At 40.5% G+C, this 22,398-nt stretch overlaps 1 protein-coding gene across 1 annotated transcript; it reads left to right on the forward strand.

The window, feature by feature from the left end:
* Positions 1 to 3: 3 nt before the first annotated feature.
* Positions 4 to 19,361, forward strand: pex13 (peroxisomal biogenesis factor 13). The gene is made up of 4 exons (XM_078229918.1): positions 4 to 175; positions 10,290 to 10,984; positions 16,072 to 16,197; positions 17,647 to 19,361. The coding sequence occupies exons 1-4, from the start codon at positions 105 to 107 to the stop codon at positions 17,949 to 17,951; spliced, it is 1,197 nt and encodes a 398-aa protein (XP_078086044.1). The 5' UTR covers positions 4 to 104; the 3' UTR covers positions 17,952 to 19,361.
* Positions 19,362 to 22,398: the final 3,037 nt, after the last annotated feature.

Raw genomic sequence — 22,398 nt, forward strand, 5'->3', positions numbered from 1 at the left:
CTGTTTGGATGTATTCCTCTCTCCTATTGGTTTGTTTTGAGTGAGGGGTGAAGCTGCTCCGCCGAGAGGTCATTCACTGGGTGAATGTTTTTGGGAAGAAGATTATGGGGTCACAGCCGCCTCCTAAACCCTGGGAAAGACGGATCCCGGGGAACATCAGTGCTCCCTCTTTCCAGTAAGTGTTACTCAGTCTTATCGATGCTGCCTTTTCCGGCCGCGGTTCCGAGTGAAGCCTCACTTGGCCTTTCTGCTGAAAGCAAGACATTCTTGGAAAATATTATCATCTCTAGAACCTGATTAGGTTTGAAAAGAACATTTGGACCCCGCTCAATTGGAGTTTGGAAATTGTGTATTGGAAGGAGTGTGAGCGAGTTGTGCAAATGTTTGCAGAGCCCGTTTTAAGAATTAGTCCAAATGCTTGACGAGCTGTTTCCAACATTTCGTTCCAAGTAGTTTGTTTTTCCAAAGTACAAACTACACCAAGCGCCTGTCTAGAGTAAAAGTAATAAAGATTGATGGTCAGGCCCAATGTTAACCAGTGTTAACCATGAGTTAAGCCTGTTCCAGTCCAGACACGTTCACAGCAGCAAGTCCACATTCTGCTGTGGCTAGATTCCCAGACAGACAGAGACAAATAACAAACCTTGGTTATCCTTTTGATGTGGATGTAATTTGTAGGATTCTTAGAAGATGCCCCGATAATGAGGCTGAAATGCTTTGGGGGCAGTCAGCTCACCTGAGGTGAGTGTTGCGATGTATGTTTGGAGGTTGCAGCAGTACGATATACAATCAGAACTCAAAAAAATGCTTCAAGCTTTAACAACACTGATAATTAAATAATTGCTATTACTTCCCTAATGGTGTCTTCAATGCAGGCTTCATCAAACAAAATTGACAGCCAGCCACATAAAGTGACATTAGGGAAAATGACCAAAAGCTTGACAAAGGGGAAGGTTTTAAGGGATGTCTTAAGGAAGAAAATAAAGTAGAGAGGCAGAGACGTGTCGGGAAGGTATCCCAGAGCTTTTAGGCCCAGGCTGCTGTCATGAAGCAATGTTCAAAAGACCAGAATTACAGGAGCTCGGGTATCTTGGAGATTTGTGTATGTCTGAAATCCCCTTTCACCCCACAACCTCCTTAGATTTCTGCCAGTTATGACTTTGAGGTTACCTGGTTTTAATTGTTATATCATTGGTGGCTGTGATGGCATGGTGGCACAGTGGTTAGCACTGCTGCCTCACAACGCCAGGAACCCGGGTTCAATTCTGGCCTCTGGTCACTGCGTGGAGTTTACGCATTCTCCCCGTGTCTGCATGGCTTTCCTTTGGGTGCTCCGGTTTCCTCCCACAGTCCAAAGATGTGCGGGTTAGGTTGATTGGCCATGCTAAATTGACCCTTAGTGTCAGGGGACAGACAGGGTAAATACATGGGGTTGCGGGGATAGGGCCTGGTTGGGAATGTTTTTGCTGCAGGCTCAATGGGCCGTATGGCCTCCTGTACTGTAGGGATTCTATTATCTGTGACTTCAACTACCCCAGACCCCAAAATATGGAACTTCCTATATCTTTTTAAAAATTTATTATTGTCACACGTATTAACATACAGTGAAAAGTATTGTTTCTTGCGCGCTATACAGACAAAACATACCATTCATAGAGAAGGAAACGAGACAGTGCAGAATGTAGTGTTACAGTCATAGCTAGGGTGTAGAGAAAGATCAACTTAATGCAAGGTAGGTCCATTCAAAAGTCTGACAGCAGCAGGGAAGAAGCTGTTCTTGAGTCGGTTGGTACATGACTTCAGACTTTTGTATCTTTTTCCCGAAGGAAGAAGGTTGAAGAGAATGTCCGGGGTGCGTGAGGTCCTTAATTATGCTGGCTGCTTTGCCGAGGCCGCAGGAAGTGTAGACAGAGTCAATGGATGGGAGGCTGCTTTGCCTGATGGATTGGGCTACATTCATGACCTTTTGTAGTTCCTTGCGGTCTTGGGCAGAGCAGGAGCCAACCAGAAAGAATGCTTTCTATGGCGTGTCTGTAAAAGTTGGTGAGAGTCGTAGCTGACATGCCAAATTTCCTTAGTCTTCTGAGAAAGTAGAGGCGTTGGTGGGCTTTCTTAACTATAGTGTCTATACATTCTTTCCTCTGAAATGCACCTTGGAACATACCTTGATGGCCAAATTTTGGTCTGGCTTCATATCTTATTATGTAGCTCAGTGTCAAACCTTCCTGTGAAGTGCCTTTGGTGTTTTTATTATTACAAGTAGCACTGGGCATTACATGGATAGGGAGTGGTGGGGCCATGGATTAATTTGAAAACAAGGAAAGGAGTTTTAAAATTGAGGCATTTCTTAACCAGGAAACCCATGTAGGTCACAAAAACAGAAAATGCTGAAAATCTCAGCAGGTCTGACTGCATCTGTGGAGAGAGAATAGAGCCAACGTTTCAAGTCTAGATGACCCTTTGTCAGAGCCGAGAGATTTAATAATGGGAAATTAGGAAATGGCCAAGACATTGAACAGATATTTTGTGTTAGTCTTCACAGTGGAAGACACAAATAACATGCCAAAAATTGATGACAAGAAGGAATTAAAGGTTATGATGAGCGCGCTGAGTCCACGTAAAGATCAGCCGTGATCTTATTGAATGGCGGAGCAAGCTCGAGGGGCCAGATGGCTTACTCCTGCTCCTAGTTCTTATGTTCTTATAGCATAGAAGTGGTGTTGGAGGAATGAAGTTTGGTGTGAATTTGAGAGTGGGCAGCAGAGTTTTGGTTGATCTCAAATTTATGAAGGGGAGGAAGTTGGAGGCCAGCCAGCTGAGCATGGGAATATTCAAGCTTAGGGTTAACAAAGGCATCAATGACAGGCTATGGCACAGGAGGAGGCAGGCAATGTTAAGGAGGTGGAAATAGGTGGCCTAAGTGATGGCATAGTTATGTGGTCATAAGCTCATATTGAGGTCAAATATGACACCAAAACTATGAGCAGTCTGGTTCAGTCAGTTGCCAGGGAGAGGGGTGAAGTTGGTAGCAGTTGTGGTATGCATCACATACCATGGATGTCAGACTTCCAAATATTTAGTTAGATTAAATTTCTGTCTCCCATGATTGAATGTCGGACAACGTGTGTGACAATTTAGAAACAGTGGTGATCTTGAGAGACGTGTTGGTGAGGTAGAAGTGGGAGTCGTCAGCATACATATGCTGTAACTACAATGTGGCAAAATGTGAAGCTATTCACTTTGGTAAGGAAAATAAAAAAATATGTCCTTCTACACTAATCTAACATACAAGCAATTAGTTGGCAAATAATATGTTAGCCTTTATTACAAAGGGATTGGAATATAAAAGTAAAAATGATTAACTACACTTATGCAGGACATTGGTGATGCCATATTTGAAGTACTGTGTGTAGTTTTGGTCTCCTTGCCTAAGGCAGAATGGACTTGCCCTCAAGGAAGTGCAACTAATATTTAATAGACCACTTTCTGGGATGAAGGAATTGTCATATGAGGAGAGATTAAATTGACTAGGTCTATATTCCCTGGAGTTTAGAGGAATGAACCCTATAAAATTTCGAAGGGATTTGACAAGGTACTTGCTGAGAAACTATTTCCCCTGGTGGGGAAATCTAGAATACGGGGTCACAGTCTCAGAATAAGGGTTCGACCATTTAATGTGAGTTGTGGAGAAATGTTCATCATTCAAATGACTGTGAATCTTTGGAATTCTCGACCCCAGGAATCTCTGGAATATCAGTTATCCAGTATATTCAAGACTTTCAATAGATTTTTTGGGTGCTAGGAGAAGGGGATATTGTAGGAAAGTGGCGTTGAGGTGGTAGATCAGCCATGATCATACTGAATGACATGGCAGAATCAAAGGAAAAATGGCCTACTTTAGCTCTAGTTTCCCAAGTTTTGGATGATATCGCCAAGGATCAACATGTAAGTGAGAACAAGAGAGGGCCAAGGATAAATCCTTGGGGAACAGCAAAAGCAATGGTCCTGGAGCAGAAAGAGAAATGATTGCAGGTAAATCTCTGGTTATGACAGGGTAGACAAGAATGAAGTTTACCCAGCATGCAGTAGCATGGTATTCGACCGTAATGATAGTCTCTAAATCCAAAGGCTATGTTTACAGGAGAAGACAAAGAGAGAAATGTAAACCCTCAGCATTGTTGTATGATGATCATTCAAGTTGGGGGAATAAATAGGAAAGTAGGATGGTAGAAGGACAGTATAGTTAGGGGAAGAGATGCTGTTCTTTGCAGTTGTAAATGTGAGTTCCAAAGGCTATGTTGCTTGTCTGGTGCCAGGGTTAAGGACATCTCCGCAGGGCTAGAAAGGAATTTGAGTGAAATAAGAAAGATCCAGTTATTGTGATCCATGTAGATACCAATTATATGGGTTAAATTTTTTTTTAAAACCACTGCAAACACTATAAGCTCTGGATCACTACCTGGGCCACAAGCAAATTGCCATAGGGTTGATGAGATCAAAGTTGAAAGCATGACTGAAGGATCGGTGTGGAAGAAATAGGCTTCAATTGATGGATTGCTACCACCATACTTTGGAAAGAGGGAGCTGTTCTGTTGGGACGGGCTTCACTTGACCTATGCTGGAAGGTGTCCTCATAAATCGATTAACTAGGGTTGGATGGACAGAAAGACGAGATCAAGAGTTGAAGTTCAGGAATCAAAAGGGTTGCTAAATAAAATTAACCTAGAAAATGTAACCAAGTATGGACATTGGAAACTGTAGTGATTCAGCCAAATGGCAGTTTCCCATCAGCAACCCCCTTTATTGTGCACCAAAGGAACAGGCCACAGCTGCGGCTTACAGTCAAGTAGTCTTCACCTCAGGACCTTCAGTAACAGTCCGGATAGAGTAACACATTTAAAAACCCCCGCTGACTGCTTCCTATTGGCCGAATCTCCACTCGCTCAACAAGATAGCTTGTACTCTACAAAGCCCATGGGGAGATGTATTGATAATCCCCCATGGCCTTCGTGGCCATCATAACAGAAACAAAGCCTTGTCCTGGCAACAACAAAAGGAGAAATTGAGGCAAAATTCAGAAGAGGAAGGTGAAAAATTGGATGGGTGGTAACTAGCAAGAAATGCAAAAACTGATGATAAGAGCTTCTGCAAATATATAAAAGGACGGTAGAGGATGAGACTGGGGAAACAAGAAAAAGGCTGAGACTTTGAACAAATATTTTGTATCTAAATAGTAGAAGATACAAAAGCATCCCAATAATACTAGAAAATACTAGAAAAATCAGGGTCAAAAGGGAGGGGGGAACTTAAAACATTGGAGAAAAAGTCATTGATGGCAGCTGTCCCTCAATTCTAAGATGACATCTACTTAGGTTTACAAGTTTCTGCCATGGTCTAAACATCCATTGAGATTGTTGAATCGGCAGTGAAAGATTTGTCAGGATGTTGTGACTCAAAGTGTGATGCAGCTTGATGGACAAGTTGTTGCCATTTTGAATGATTCATAGAAAGCTCCTCCCAGTCATTCATATCAATGTTATCACTTTTCAAGGAGAGCTTCAGAGTGTCTTTGAAGCATTTCTTTGTCCTTCCCTGGAATGCTGGCCATTGAGAATTGAGGAAGCAGGACTTAGTGGGGTAGATGCTTTTCGACCATGCAGACAGTATCCAGTCCATTAAAAGCAAATTACTGCGGGTGCTGGAATCCGAAACCAAAAGGGAAAATGCTGGAAAATCTCAGCAGGTCTGGCAGCATCTGTAAGGAGAGAAAATAAAAAGCTTTGACAAAGGGTCATCTGGACTCGAAACGTAACAGGTCCTTCGGCCCAACTTGTCCATGCCGTCCTCTTTTTTTTAAAAACCCCTAAGCTAATCCCAATTGCCCGCATTTGGCCCATATCCCTCTATACCTATCGTACCCATGTAACTATCTAAATGCTTTTTAAAAGATAAAATTGTACCCGCCTCTACTACTACCTCTGGCAGCTTGTTCCAGACACTCACCACCCTCTGTGTGAAAAATTGCCCCTCTGGACACTTTTGTACCTCTCCCCTCTCACTTTAAACCTATGCCCTCTAGTTTTAGACTCCCCTACCTTTGGGAAAAGATATTGACTATCTACCTTGTCTATGCCCCTCATTATTTTATAGACCTCTATAAGGTCACCCCTCAGCCTCCTACGCTCCAGAGAAAAAAGTCCCAGTCTATTCAGCCTCTCCTTATAACTCAATCCACCAAATCCCGGTAGCATCCGAGTAAATCTTTTCTGCACTCTTTCTAGTTTAATAATATCCTGTCTATAATATGGTGACCAGAATTGCACACAGTATTCCAAGTGTGGCCTTACCAATGTCTTGCACAACTTCAACAAGACGTCCCAACTCCTGTATTCAATGTTCTGACCGATGAAACCAAGCATGCCGAATGCCTTCTTCACCACTCTGTCCACCTGTGACTCCACTTTCAAGGAGCTATGAACATGTACTCCTAGATCTCTTTGTTCTGTAACTCTCCCCAACGCCCTACCATTAACTGAGTAAGTCCTGCCCTGGTTCAATCTACCAAAATGCATCACCTCGCATTTGTCTAAATTAAACTCCATCTGCCATTCATCAGCCCACTGGCCCAATTGATCAAGATCCCGTTGCAATTGGAGATAACCTTCTTCACTGTCCACTATGCCACCAATCTTGGTGTTATCTGCAAACTTACTAACCATGCCCCCTATACTCTCATCCAAATCATTAATATAAATGACAAATAACAGTGGGCCCAGCACTGATCCCTGAGGCACACCACTGGTCACAGGCCTCCAATTTGAAAAACAACTCTCTACAACCACCCTCTAGCTTCTGTCAAGAAGCCAATTTTGTATCCATTTAGATAGCTCACCCTGGATCCCGTGAGATTTAACTTTATGCAACAACCTACCATGCGGTACCTTGTCAAAGGCCTTGCTAAAGTCCATGTAGACAACATCAACTGCACTGTCCTCACCTACCTTCTTGGTTACCCCTTCAAAAAACTGAATTAAATTTGTGAGACATGATTTTCCACTCACAAAGCCATGCTGACTGTCCCTAATCAGTCCTTGCATCTCTAAATGCCTGTAGATCCTGTCTCTCAAGATACCTTCCAACAATGTACCCACTACAGATGTGAGGCTCACTGGCCTGTAGTTCCCAGGCTTTTCCCTGCAGCCCTTTTTAAACAAAGGCACAACATTTGCCACTCTCCAATCTTCAGGCACCTCACCCGTGAACATCGACGATTCAAATATCTCGGCTAGGGGACCCGCAATTTCCTCCCTAGCCTCCCACAATGTCCTGGGATATACCTCATCAGGTCCCGCAGATTTATCTACCTTGATGCGCTTTAAGACTTCCAGCACCACCTCCTCTGTAATATGTACACCCCTCAAGACATCACTATTTATTCCCCAAGTTCCCTAATATCCATGCTTTTCTCAACAGTAAATACTGGTGAGAAATATTCATTTAGGATCTCACCCATCTCTTGTGGATCCGCACATAGATTACCTTGTTGATCCTTAAGAAGCCCTACTTTCTCCCTTGTTCTCCCTACTTTCCTCATAAGACCTACCCTCCAAACCAGGCAGCATCCTGGTAAATCTCCTCTGCACTCTTTCCAGCGCTTCCACATCCTTCTTATAGTGAGGTGACCAGAACTGCACACAATATTCCAAATGTGGTCTCACCAAGGTCCTGTACAGTTGCAGCATAAGCCCACAGCTCTTAAACTCCAACCCCCTGTTAATAAAAGCTAACACACTATAGGCCTTCTTCACAGCTCTATCCACTTGAGTGGCAACCTTTAGAGATCTGTGGATATGGACCCCAAGATCTCTCTGTTCCTCCACAGTCTTCAGAACCCTACCTTTGACCCTGTAATCCACATTTAAATTAGTCCTACCAAAATGAATCACCTCACATTTATCAGGGTTAAACTCCATTTGCCATTTTTCAGCCCAGCTTTGCATCCTACCTATGTCTCTTTGCAGCCTACAACAGCCCTCCACCTCATCCACTACTCCACCAATCTTGGTGTCATCAGCAAATTTACTGATCCACCCTTCAGCCCCCTCCTCTAAGTCATTAATAAAAATCACAAAGAGCAGAGGACCAAGCACTGATCCCTGTGGCACTCCGCTAGCAACCTGCCTCCAATCCGAAAATTTTCCATCCACCACCACCCTCCGTCTTCGATCAGACAGCCAGTTACCTGTCCAATCGGCCAACTTTCCCTCTATCCCACACCTCCTCACTTTCATCATAAGCCGACCATGGGGGACCTTATCAAACACCTTACTAAAATCCATGTATATGACATCAACTGCCCTACCTTCATCAACACACTTGGTTACCTCCTCAATAAATTCAATCAAATTTGTGAGGCACGACTTGCCCTTCACGAATCCGTGCTGACTATCCCGGATTAATCCGCATCTTTCTAAATGGTCGTAAATCCCATCCCTAAGGACCTTTTTCATCAATTTACCAACCACCGAAGTAAGACTAACCGGTCTATAATTACCAGGGTCATTTCTATTCCCTTTCTTAAACAGAGGAACAACATTCGCCATTCTCCAGTCCTCTGGCACTATCCCAGTGGACAGCGAGGACCCAAAGATCAAAGCCAAAGGCTCTGCAATCTCATCCCTTGCCTCCCAAAGAATCCTAGGATACATTTCATCAGGCCCAGGGGACTTATCGACCTTCAGTTTATTCAAAACTGCCAGGACATCCTCCCTCCGAACATCTATTTCCTCCAGCCTATTAGCCTGTAACACCTTCTCTTCCTCAAAAACATGGCCCCTCTCCTTGGTGAACACTGAAGAAAAGTATTCATTCATCACCTCGCCTATCTCTACTGACTCCATGCCTTTCATTTATGCAAATTGGTGAGCAGGTTGGGTGGGAAGGCTAGGTGTTTTGGCAGTGCATCCACAACCCTATTTCAGATGGTAAAACCAACTCTGGACACAAAAGGTGCTGCCAATCTTTCCTTTCTAGTAAAAACTATATCCTCCTCCTTGTTCATTCAGTAAAACCATTTACAAAACCTGACATTCCTAAAACTCCCTATGAGACTTGTCAAGACTAAATGTAAGTCTTCAAACATAACAATCTAATAAACTTTGTATTTGTAGCAAACTGTACAAGGCATTGGTGAAATCACACCAAGAACCTGCACACAGTTTGTGTCTCCTTATTTTAGGATGGGTATAATTGTGTTGGAGGTAGTTCAGGGAAGACTCACTAGCCTGATTCCTGGGTGAGTTTAGATGAATGAGAAGTGATCTTATTGAAGCATATAAAATTCTGAAGAGGCTTGACTGGATAGATACTGAGAGGATCTTTCCCCCCGTGGGAGAATCTTGATCCAGGGGGCACACTTTCAAAATAAGGGTATAAATAATGTGTCCACATTTGTGCTGGAGATGAGGAGAAATTTCTTCTCTCAGAGAGTTGTGAATTTTTTCCAGAGGGCAGTGGGGATTGAGTCATTGAACAAAAGTTTTGATCCACAGGGAAGTGGAGAGTTATGGGAACAGACAAGAAAGTGGAGTTGAGGCCAAGATTGGGTCAACCATGATAGTATTGAATGACAGAACAGTCTTGAGGGGCCAAATGGCCTAATACCTGAATTTCTTATGCAGACTCTCCTAATATGTTGCTTGTTGACTGTATGATACCAGGCCTTCTTACCAGTAAAACATTGCTTGTAAAGATCAATCACTACCAAGGAGAAAATCAAACAAAGCATTCGTAACCTTAGGATTATTTCTCACTTCAGAATTCTCTGGAACAACAAAATCACATGGTAAATAACTAAGCACTTGCATCATGGATCATGTTACAAAAACTGACTAGAAGCCTACATACTCAAATTTTGTCTTAACTGATCCAGTTGTAAACAAAACCCAGATTAAAGGATTTTAACGTTTTTTGATAATATTGTTCAGGCAATAACATTAGCACTCATGCAGGAACCATAATTGTCACTATCTTCATGAAAAGCACATTCTTTGGCAAAGCGTTTTTCATCATTTAGAAGTAAATGCTTTAGCGCAAATTCCAAAATGTGCATTACAAGGCTTGAATAATGTAATTATGGAAAACACATGAGACTCTCTCTCCAAGCACATTTGCCAAACATTTTTTTAACAAATTTTCCTTTAAGATAAGTGTGTAATGAAGCTTTCTCTTCTTAGCAGAGCAAATTAGTTTTATGTTTTAAAATTATTTTTGCATTTCTTGTATTTCAGATCTGCTGAACTGTTATCTGGCCTATCAGTGAGACAAGGACAGCCGGTTCTTACAAGAATTCCACCACCTCTTCCCCCAAGACCAGCACAACAGACTGGAATTGGCAATCTCAGTACTTACAGATCTGCTTATAACACCTTCTCTCCAGCATATACACCATATGGAAGCTCTTTATATGGAAGCTATAGCCCTTATAGTTATGGATATGGAGGCCTTGGCTACAACAGATTTCGAACTGATGATGTTCCTCCCAGTAGGTTTGTACGCCAGGCTGAAGAAAGCAGTAGAGGAGCATTTCAATCCATTGAAAGTATTGTTCATGCATTTGCTTCTGTCAGTATGATGCTTGAAGCTACTTTTTCAGCAGTATACAACAGTTTCAGAGCCGTCTTGGATGTTGCTAATCACTTTTCCAGACTTCGAGTGCATTTTACCAAAGTTCTCTCAGCATTTGCATTGATCAGAACTTTGAAGTATATGTATAGGAAGTTACTAAGATTACTGGGCCTGCGGAACAACTCTGAGGTTGAGGATTTATGGGCTGACAGTGCTGGTGCTGTGGTTCCAGCTGGGGCTGAAGACAAAATACCTGGGTCAGGCAAATCCTGGCCTATCTTTTTGTTCTTCGCAGTTGTTCTTGGAGGTCCGTACCTTATATGGAAATTATTAAGCTCGGCTACTTCTGAAGAACCAGGTGAGAAAATCTCTGATAAATAAAGATATATAAATTATTCTAAATGATGGCAAACAGTAAATACAATCAATGACCTGTATCAGAGCAATAATCATTTTAGGCATTTAGCAAGTTATTTTTTCTTATTAGTAATTGTTACCATCCTAGCCTATAATGCTTTTTAACTGGAACAGATGAACACAATAGATGTAATATGAAATTCTATGGACTCAAATTTGACTTTCCACTCTTCCAGGGTTTACCTTGGTTATTTGGTTGTGATGTCAATGAGGGAATGTTGTGTACTGGTTGTGTAGGCAGCAGAGCACTTCAGTAATATCAATTCTAGTTGCTTCCAGCTCAGACTGGAGATTGATGAATTGGATTTGAAACAGGTGGGTTTACAATATTCTGCAAATGAATTGAAGTTCATAAGCAACCAATGTTCTTACATAATCCAAAACATTTCAAAATTGACTTTGAATTCTGTTTTCAATCATTTATTCAATGTACTTTTGGTGAATATTGACACTTTAGACATGGTAAAGAGGACAACAATAAAGATAACAATGCTTAGGTCTGTTAGTCACAAAGAGAGGCTTGAAGAAAGCTCATTACTTTGAAGAGTCGTAGACTGAGGAGAGAACATAAAGAGGTTTATATAACAATTGTGGATTTGATTAAGATATTTTAATTAGATCAAATATTGAAACTAATGGGTGTGCTTTTTAAGTTATGCAGGCAGAGAATCAGAATAAATGGCAGGGTGTGGAGGGGGGTTGGGTGGGGTGAGGAGAGTGGGGGGGGTTGGGTGGGGTGAGGAGAGTGGGGGGGGTTGGGGAGGAGAGGGGGTGGGTGGGGGAAGAGGGGGGTCTGCTGGGGGGTGGGGTGGGGTGAGGAGGGGGTGGGGGGGTTGGGTAGGGGAGGAGGGGGAGAGTGAGGCAGGGAGTGGGTGTGGAGAGGAGTCGATGGGGGGAGAAAGGGGAGTGGGTGTGGAGTGGGAGGGGATTGTTTCCCAATGGCAAATTTAGAGATGTGCAAAAATATGAACAATGTAATGAACACTGTAGCTTCTGCAGTGAAACAAATCACACAGTGATTAATGAGATGCTGAACAACCAAGTTGTAAGCTAACATCTGCCCTAGCATGGGCAGTCCGTGTGAAAAATTCACTTCAAATGGTTAGGATCTGTAGTCTATGTCAGTTGGTCTTTGGGAGAAATCCAGAAATACCTTCAGTGGCGTGTGATCATCCCCCAGCCTTTGAAGGTGCTATAATTAGTTCGACCTTTTATACGCACTTGAATGCCCTACAGGCATGGAGAAGGACATTTAGCAAGCCAGAAGTTTTGAAGAAAATTCGGTGAACCTTACAATATTGCACAAGACCTTCAGAGATAAACTTTAGTCCTGGGGATTTAGTGTACTCTAAAAGAGGGGGTTGGAAAGGTCTGGGTAAAGTAATAGGATGTCATGGGAAGTCCGTAATTCTGCAACATGGTTGTCAAACTACTGGGATGCATTCATCTAGTCTGATCGGGATTGATTATAAACTTGCTGAATCTGATAGCAGAAGGTGATCAAGCATCCTGCACTTCACATACTCATATGTTTGACAGTTATGAAGAGCAAAACACAGTGAATAAGGGGCTGGGTGATGATAGGCAAAGTGATACCAATGCACAAGTACAGCTATTTATCCCAAAAGACAACAATGGAAAGTCAGCACTAGGGTAACATACATACAGACGGGGCCAGTGAATGAAGGAATGCAACTATTGTATGGAGAGCAGGGAAAGCCACTGGCAAATTCAAACATTGGCTAAATGTTGATGAAGAGCTAAGATCTGTGACTGGCAAAATGAGATGGAAGGCTAGAACATGCAATGCGAGTTCCTATAGTGGACCTGGGGTGGCACAGTGATTAGCACTGCTGCGTCACAGCGCCAGGGACCCGAGTTCAATTCCAGTCTCAGGTGACTGTCTGCATGTTCTCCCCCTGGGTGGGTTTCCTCTGGGTGTTCCAGTTTCCTCCCACACTCCAAAACATGTGCAGGTTAGATTGATTGGCCATGATAAATTGCCCCTTGATGTCAGGGAGATTAGCAGAGTACATATGTGAGGTTATGGGGATGGGGCCTGAGTGGGATTGTTGTCGGTGCAGGCACGATGGGCCGAATGGCCTCCTTCTGCGCTGTAGGGATTCTATGATTCCATGATCTGGAAGTGACTCTAGCCCCAGGAAAAGATCATAGTGGACTGCATGTGGGTTTAATGGTACAATCCTTGAATAAAATTTCATCTGTCTTAACAGTTTCCTTTTCTGATTTTGCATAACAACCAGGACAGTTAGATTAATATGTGCGGATTATACTTATGGCAATGTCTAGCCAAAAGGAAGAAATTACTTTCCATCGACATTAAGTATTTCTAGAAATTGCATTCTTCACTATTTTTGCAGGATACCTTTTTTTAAAAATGTTTAATTTCAAACAGTTTGTTTTAAGAAAAAACTTGACATCTCCCATTATCCTGAAAATAATGAGGAATAAATTTAGGAGGAAACAGTATATAAAAAGCTAGCTAAAGTAAACTTGGATCTCTTCAAGGCAGAGAGGGGAATGAGGAAATGGCAGAGATGTTGAACAAATATTTTGTCTGTCTTCGCTGTGGAAGATACAAATTACATACCAGAAATAGTGGGTAACAATAAGCTAATAAGAATGAGGAACTTAAGGTAACTAATATCAGCAGAGAAAAAATATTGGAGAAATCTAAGTAACTAAAAGCCAACAATCCCTGGGATTTAATGGTCTACATCCTTGGATTCAAAAATAGGTAATTTCAGATATAGTGGATGTCCTAGATTCTAGAAAAACCCCAGCACATTGGAAGTTAACAAATATAACACCACTATTCAAGAAAGGAAGGAAAGAGAAAACAGAATGACAGCTCAGTTAGCCTGACATTGGTTGTCATGAAAACGCTGAAATTTGTTATTAAGAAAGTCTTAACAATGCACTTGGAAAATTATAGTATAGACAAAGTCAGCATGGTTTTATGGAAAGGAAATTGTGTTTGATGAAATTTAAAACATATCTGAGGGCACAACTAGTAAGGTCGACAGAAGAGTAACCAGTAGATGTGGTATAACTGGGTTTTCAAAAGGCAGCTGATAAGGAGCCACGCAAAATATTAATACGCAAGATAAGGAGTTGGGGGTAATGTACTAGCATGAGTGAAGGATTGGTTAATTAACAGGTAGCGTTGGTTAATTGACAGATAGCAGATTAGGGATAAACATCGCATTTTCAAGTTGCCAGGCTGTAATAATGGACTGCAGCTGTATCAGTGTTGAGGTCTCCGTTATTTACAAAGAGACAAAGGGTAATGTATCTAAGTTTACAGATTATACAAAGGGAATATAAGCCATGAGGAGGACACAAAGAGGCAGTAAAGAGATGTAGACTGGTTGAATGGGCAACAAGGTGGCAGATGGACTATAATGTGGAGAAATGTGAGATTATTCATTTCAGTGGTAAGAATAGAAAAGCAGAATATCTTTTAAAAAGGGGCGAAGCCTCTAAATGTTGAGTGTGTACTTGTGCCAGGAAAACACAGTTACAATGCAGGCACAAGAAGCAATTAGGAAGGTAAATGATATATTGGCCTTTTATTGCAAGGGGATTGGAGCACAGTGCTACAGGGCTTTAGTGGTACCACATTTGGATGCAGTCTTGTTCTCCATATGTAAGAAAGGCAATACTTGCTGTAGACAGAGAAAGAATGACTACAACAATAATGGCAATATTGGTTTTAAAATGCCTATCCTGGCTGAGAATTAATCATGCTGAGATTTTTGGTCAATTTATAATTAAAACAAGGCGCAGGTTGTAAAGTTACTGAGTTAGGATTCTAGTCTGAGAACTATGACCTGAAACTTCCTGTGTTAACGAAATAAGGGAAGTTGTTTATTTTTGAGTAGACATGGTGGCATTGAGTTTTATTGCCGTTGTGTAAGGGACATGTAATCTGAACTAGGCATAATGACATAGTTCACAAGTAATCTCATTGGCTGTTCAAGCCATGTGATCGGTTTCTGGTTACACAGTTGGCTGGATGACAGAGAATCTACAGGAAGCAGGTGAAGAATTTGTAGATAAAAGACATGTGCAGTCCTTTGTTTGTCAGTGACAACTCTATAAAGATTAACCATTGTAGAAGTGTGCCCTGAAGGAATTTTCCTCAGAGAAGACTACGAAAATAGATTCTACATCAAGGATAGTTCTTTGTCAAGGTTTCCCTAAACCCAGTAGTATACATTTATAGTTAAATAATTAAAGTTAAAGTTCAGTAAAAGAGTTGCAACTATTTGAGTTGGCACCTAAAGTTTTAAATAAGGAGAGAAATTGTTGGATTAATTAAGAGTCGACTCCTGTTCTTGTTTGTCTCATTAAACTGGAATGCTTGGACGGTGTTTAAATTAATAGCTGTGTAATATTTCATTGGAACCAATACAACAAAGGTTCACTAGATTGATTCCTGGAATGAGAGGGTGGCACTATGATGAGAGACTTAAGTGAAATTGAGCCAATTCTCTTTAGAAGAATGCGAGGTGATTTTATTGCGATGTATAATATAGGGGCTAGACAGGTTACACATTGAGAGGTTGTTTCTCCTGACTAAGGAATCTAATCTACAACACGGAGGCACGGTCTTGGTCTCTCTGGAAGTCGAGGGACAGGGAGAGCTGGCAGGAAAGTGGAATTGAGACTGAAGATCAGCTGTGATCACATTGAATGTTGAAGCAGGCTCAAGGGGATGTGTAGACTACTCCTGCTCCTATTTCTTACGTTCTTATAATAGGAATAACAGCCCAACAAAAGAGATACCTCTACTGTCATGAAATGCGATCACTGCTGTCTAGTTATGTGATAATGAAGGCCCCATTATTGAAGATTCACTGTAATTTTTATATGTTTAAGCTACTATCAATGGTGATCACATACTGCATTACAGAATATTTCTACTGTTCTTGTTTTCATGGATTGTTATTGTACACATTAATTTGCTCATGTTAATGTGTATTTCCTCTATTTTCAAATGAGAATCAACAAATTGGGCAAATGGAGAAGATGATCATGTTGTAGCGAGGGCAGAATATGATTTCACTGCCAGCTCAGAAGAAGAGCTCACAATTCATTCAAGTGACCTGCTGAACCTGGCTCCAAAAGGTGAGTTCATCAACTCGGGCAGGTTCAAGAATGCCAAATATTAAAGGGAGAAACAGTTTATCCGACATAAGAAGGGGGTGCTGACTGGTTAGCAAATTGAGTCTGGTTAAAGCATTGTCATGGAGAATGCACCAAGGAACTAATGTCCCCCATTGCTTTTATTTATTTCAAAAAAAAATGCCTGGACATTTCTTTTTGCCTGCAGAGGACAAGTCCCTGTGTTTGATTATATGTAGCTTCTAGCAAATCTAAGTGAGCCACGTTGCAAGCCTAACTGATAATCTTAATTAGGTCTTAGCCCACTCAGAATTGTTCAGTAAGTGCTTTCCAATTGCAGAATCACATCTAACATTAGACTTTATGTTCTGAGCTTTTCAAGCAAGGACTGGTTGAGTATGGTCTGCCTATTGTGAAAAGCAGAAGGAAAATGTTGTTTGATATGATCCACTGGGACATAACAGCCTTCATACTTGGCATCACACTGGCACCAAAATTCATAGACCACACTACTCATTCATGTGGTAGGCAGAACATCTTTCAGAAACATAGAATACATTTTTTGGCCAAGAGACATCAATCTTCAGGATTAAAGCCAGACAAATAAAATAGGAAAAAGAGCAAGGTGGACAAATGACTGTCTGTGCTGCTGAACAACATTTGAAGTAGGTTGAAAGGAAGGGTAAATTGCATGCATAAATGGTTCTGATGTAGTTTTACACATGGTAATCATCTGTACTTTTATATTATAAAACAAATGAAGATATTGGAAGGTTTAAACATGCTGTACAGCAATCTTAATTGGTTTCTTCTTAAATTGTTAAAACTCAGTTGAACATACTAACCTGTGAATTAGGAACAGGAGTAGGCCATTCTGCCCCTTGAGCCTGCTTCACCATTCAGTGAGATCATGGCTGATCTGATTGTGGCTGTGAATCCACATTCCCTACCCTGGTAACTTTGACTTACTTGTCAGTCAAGAATTTATCTACCTCTGAACCTTAAAAATATTCAAGATTCCAACTCCACTACTTTCCAGGGAAAAGGGTTCTAAAGACTCACCATCCTTTCAACATCCAGTCTATTAAGTCCCTCAAATCTGTACATGCTTCAATAAGATCACTTCTTGTTCTTCTGAACTCCAGTGGATATAGGCCCAGTTTGTCCAACCTTTCCTCGCAAGATAACTCCCTATTCCTAGCTATCGATCAAGTAATCAGCTTTTAGCATGGTTATATCTTCTCTTAAATAAAGAGACCAATTTATCACATTTACCCCTTTTGTCTAAATGCAGAAAGCACTGAAAACTTTTCACATTAATTGAAGTTTGAGTAGGCTTTTCAACATTTAGGAAAGAATTAATCAAACACTTGATTAATGTAAGATCCAGTCCCCAAAACTGCATTTGGTACTGATGTAAAACATACTTAATTATTTTCCTTCTCTTTTCAGAACAACAACCCAAAGTACGTGGGTGGTTGCTGGCCAGTTTGGATGGTCAAACAACAGGATTAGTGCCAGCTAATTATGTCAAAATTTTAGGTAAAAGACGGGGCAGAAGGCAAGCGGACCTGGAGCGCATGGCAGAGAAACAGCCACATGAAGCTTCAGCAAATACAAGTGGAACTAATGGCATGGAATCACTGGAGGAACAAGAAGCAGCCTTTGAATCAGTTTTTACGGAAACACCAGAACAAGATAAGGATTCTATCTCTACAGAATCCGCAAATATTGAGAAAAATGTTGTGAATGACTGACAACATTAATATTGGTAACTGGCAAAAACCTTTCCCTTTTGTAAAGCTGGTATATTAAATTACATTAATAGCTTTTAAATTTCTGTTGTACTGAATTATGATCCTTTCATCCTCAACCCAGCAATGCATACTTTGAAAAATGAATCAGGTATATAAGATGTTTAATTTATTTGCCATCTACTAGTCAGTATTCGTATCCTTTGCCGACGTAGACCAGGTGACTCATATCTTTGGCAAATATACAACAGATAATCATCCATTGTTAAAATCTCTGGACCTTTCCTTAAAGTCCTGAGATTTCAACAACTTTTGATGATTAACCCATAAGTCAAAAAACCTACTCTGTGATTTGGTCTGTGAATAAGTTGTCATTCTTGAGAGACTAGAATTTTGTTTCAACAAAACTGGCTTCAATTGTTTATCTTGATTTGAAAGCATAATGGAAAGCTCTATCCATGCCTAAAATTTTTATACTCAGGTTTTTTGTATCTGTGGAACTGATGGTATTCTGGTAAGTTTGGTAGTAGACCTGTAGCTCGTGATATACTACTGCTTGATGAAATTAACTAGATCATTATAATACAATGTGTATTAACTCAAAAATACATTGGTTATAGCAAACCTTTGAATTAAACTTGTGATTACTTTTAAACTATTCACATTATCCACAAGTAATAATTTCACAACCTAAGTTAATATATGTCTGACGATATCCTTAGTTAATTGGATAACCATGAAATTGGTACTAGTTTGCTAGTAGTTTATTGAATTGTTATTATTTGTATCGTAATTCCAACAATGAGCATAGTCAAGCTGTAGCAATCACAGCTGAGTAAAACTGTAGGAACTTACTTGTGATGAAGGGTGAATGTAGTGTCTGGCTCATTGTGACAGTATGGATGTTACCTGATGAAAGTAATAAATATTGAAACATAACTGTAAAGTAAGAATGTAGGAGGTCCGCTGAAAATTTGTATAAATTAATATAAACTGGTCTTTTCATTTGGTTACATAAAGTTCTTAGCCAATTTTCTTAAACATTATTAAATAATATCAGTCAATAAAATATACAGAGATTGAGAAGTTTCCATACAGAGTGCTCTTTACATTGTGAAAATATGCCCATTTTTGTTGTTTGAGGCTTTCCCTTTCACGTATTGTTCCATACTCTATGCTCCATCCATTTTCAAGGGGGTATTGCAATGGATCATTACCTTTGAGATATACAACAAAAGATAGCTAGGTCTCTTTAAATTAGTGTTACGTACAACTGTACAACAATGTATTTATAAGAGTATGTTAAAAAAAATAGTTGCAGGTGCAAATATATAAATTGCTTCCATGGATTTAAAAGTTTCTCCAGTTTATAATCCCTGTGAATTTGAATAAATAGACCTGCATCTATGTGGTATTGAGTCTATGAATCAAGTGGGTCCTCATTTCAATCCCTGAATTAAGATGGGGTAGTAATCAATGTGGTTGAATTGACCCCAAACCCCTTTAAGGCTAGAGAGGTGAGTGATCAGCCACGGTTTGGAGATTTGATGTTAAATCCAGAATTTATTCTAATGACTGTTAAGGCATTGTGAGTGAATTAAGTTTAAAGCTATTTCAGTCTAGTTCCAAAGAGCAAAAATCCAAAAAGGGGCTGATTGAAGATACTAGCATTTATTGTATTAATACCATGGCTCCTAGTACCTAATGTCGTCCCTCAAATGATATGGGCAAAATCCAAAAATTAAATTTATTCTCAAATTTCCACATAATTGCAGTTAACTCAGCGGAAAGGCAGTTTAGAGTATTTTTGGTAGGAGGTGGGTTTTGGAATCTGTATGATTAAGTTATAAACACTCATGAAAGTAGTTGGAAGATTCTTGGTAGATCTGATGATTAGATGAAAAGTAAATGTCAAAATTATTCCCATCGCAAATTATTTATTAGATCCAGAAGGCTTGGAGACCACTACAAGCAAACAGGATTAAGTGATTTTCTTTCATTTCAACAGCCTATTGTATTCATGAAATCATCTTCTACAGTTTAATATTTTAAATACTCTATTTGGTGTTTATATTTAATCGTATGCAGTTTAATTTTAGCAGAGGTTTCCACAAATAATAAATGATCTAACTGGTGTGCCAGCAATTCCGACAAGATTACTTTAGATACCACAAAAAGGATCCAGGCTAATATAATAAATTAAATGTCTTCAATTAGTCCTTTTTGAACATAAATTCTATTAGGGCTACTCTTTTCAGATGAGATAGAGAGGAGGATTAAAAGGGGGGGAGCTGGAGTTGGCAATTTTGATTAGAGAGCAGAGTGAAGAGGGATGACGTTGGAAGGATCATCAATTGAGACCATATGGATTGAGTTTAGGACAAAAAAGGGGTACATTATAGACCCCCAAACAGTCAGATGCAGATCAAAGAGAAAAAATGTGAACAAATCTCTTGAGAACTGCAAAAACCATAGGGCAGTAATTGTAGGGAATTTAACTACCTCTATATTAATGAAGATATTTTTAGAGTGAGAGGAATGAAGGGAACAGAGTTGTTGAGGGACGGCCAAATCTAGAGCCCCTTAGATGTTGAGAGGAGTTTACAGGGTAAGATGAGGCAGAAAAGGAAAACTTATGTCAGAACAATAACTCAATACATAGAGAGTCAAGAGGTGTGTAGAAAGTGGCAAGGTGTAGTCAGAAAGAAAATTAGGAAAGCGGAGAGGGTATGAAAGTATGTTGGCAAGCAAAATATATTAAGAGTGAGGTACACGGAAGACCAAAAATGTAACCTAACCGCTGTGGAAGCGGAGGATGTGGATATAATTCTCGATGAATATTTTGTGCTTTGGGACAGTGCATACATACATTGTAGTCAAGGAGGAGTGTGAAGTATTGGATGTGATAAACATAGCAAGAGGGAAAGTATTAAGAGGCTTAGCCTCCTTGAAAGTAGGTAAATCAACAGGGCTGAATGAAATGTACCCCAGGATGTTAAGAGAGGCCGGGGAGGGAATAGCGGAGGGTCTGACCATCATTTTCCAATCCTCACTGTAATCAAGTGTGTTGCTGGAGGATTCAAAGTCTGCTAATATTGTACTTTTGTTTAAAAGAGGATTGAGAGATAGACTAAATTATTACAGGCCAGTCAGTCTGAACTCAGTGGTGGGTAAATTATTGAAATCAATTCTGAGGGACAAGGTAAACCATCATTTAGGCACAGATTTTCATGTCTGACTAATTTGATTGGATTTTTTTGCGAAAGTAACAAGGAGGATTGATGAGGGTAGTGTAGTTGATGTGGTCTATGTGGATTTTAGCAAGGCTTTTGACAATGTGCCATTTGGCAGACTAGTTAAAAAAAATTAAATTAGCAAGGTGGATACAAAATTGGCTCAGTGGCAGGAAGCAAAGGGTAATTGTTGATGGGTGATTGTGCGACTGAGTGGCTTTTTGCAGTGGTCTTCCACAGGGTCAAGTACTTGGTCCCCTGTTTTTTGTCATAAATATTAATAAATTGGATGTAGATGGAAAGGAGTCATCAAAACATTTGCAGACGACACAAAAATTGGCCACGTAGTTGATAGTGAGGGGGTTAGCTGTAGACTCCAGGAAGATATCAATAGACTAGTCAGGTGGGCAGAAAAGTGGGAAATAGAATTCAACCCCGAGAAATGTGAGAGGGTGCATTTGAGGAGATCAAAACAGGCTTGGAAATACGAAACAAATGGGAGGAATCTGAGAGGTGTAGAGGAAGTGAGAGACCTTTTGAGTGAATATCCACAGATCACTGAATGTAGCAGGACAGTTCAATAAGGTGGTTGAGAAAGCATTTGGAATCTCTTAATTTATTAGCTGAGGGATAGAATATAAGGGCAGGGAGGGTGCGCTGGAATTCTAAAACATTAGTTAGGCACAACTTAAATACTGTGTGCAATTCGGCTCACCTCATTACAGAAACAATGTAATTGCATTAGAGAGGGTATAGAGGAGATTTACAAGAATGGTGCCAGGACTGGAAAATTGCAGCTATGAAGAAAGATTGGATAGATTGTTGTTGTTCTCCTTGGAACATTGGAGGTTGAGGGGAAATGTGACTGAAGTGGACAAAATTGTGAAGGACCTGAGTAGAGTGGATGGGAATGAATTAATTTACCTTACCTGGTTAGGGGGCATAGATTTTAAGTGATTGGTAGAAGGATTAGAGGGGAGATGAGGAAAAGATTTTCAGCCAGACGGTTGTAGGGGTCTGGAACTCACTGGCTGAAAGACGAATAGGGGCAATCACCCTCATCTCATTTAAAAGATGTTTGGTTATGCACCCGAGGTGACGCAACCTGCAGAGCTACGGACCAAATGCTGGGAAGTGGGATTAGGCTGTGTGGCTCAATTTCTGACTGATGCACAAACACTGGGCCAAGTGGCCTCCCTCTAAGCATAAACGTTTTA

The sequence above is a fragment of the Mustelus asterias genome, chromosome 15 (assembly GCF_964213995.1).
Source record: "Mustelus asterias chromosome 15, sMusAst1.hap1.1, whole genome shotgun sequence".
NCBI classification, from domain to species: domain Eukaryota; kingdom Metazoa; phylum Chordata; class Chondrichthyes; order Carcharhiniformes; family Triakidae; genus Mustelus; species Mustelus asterias.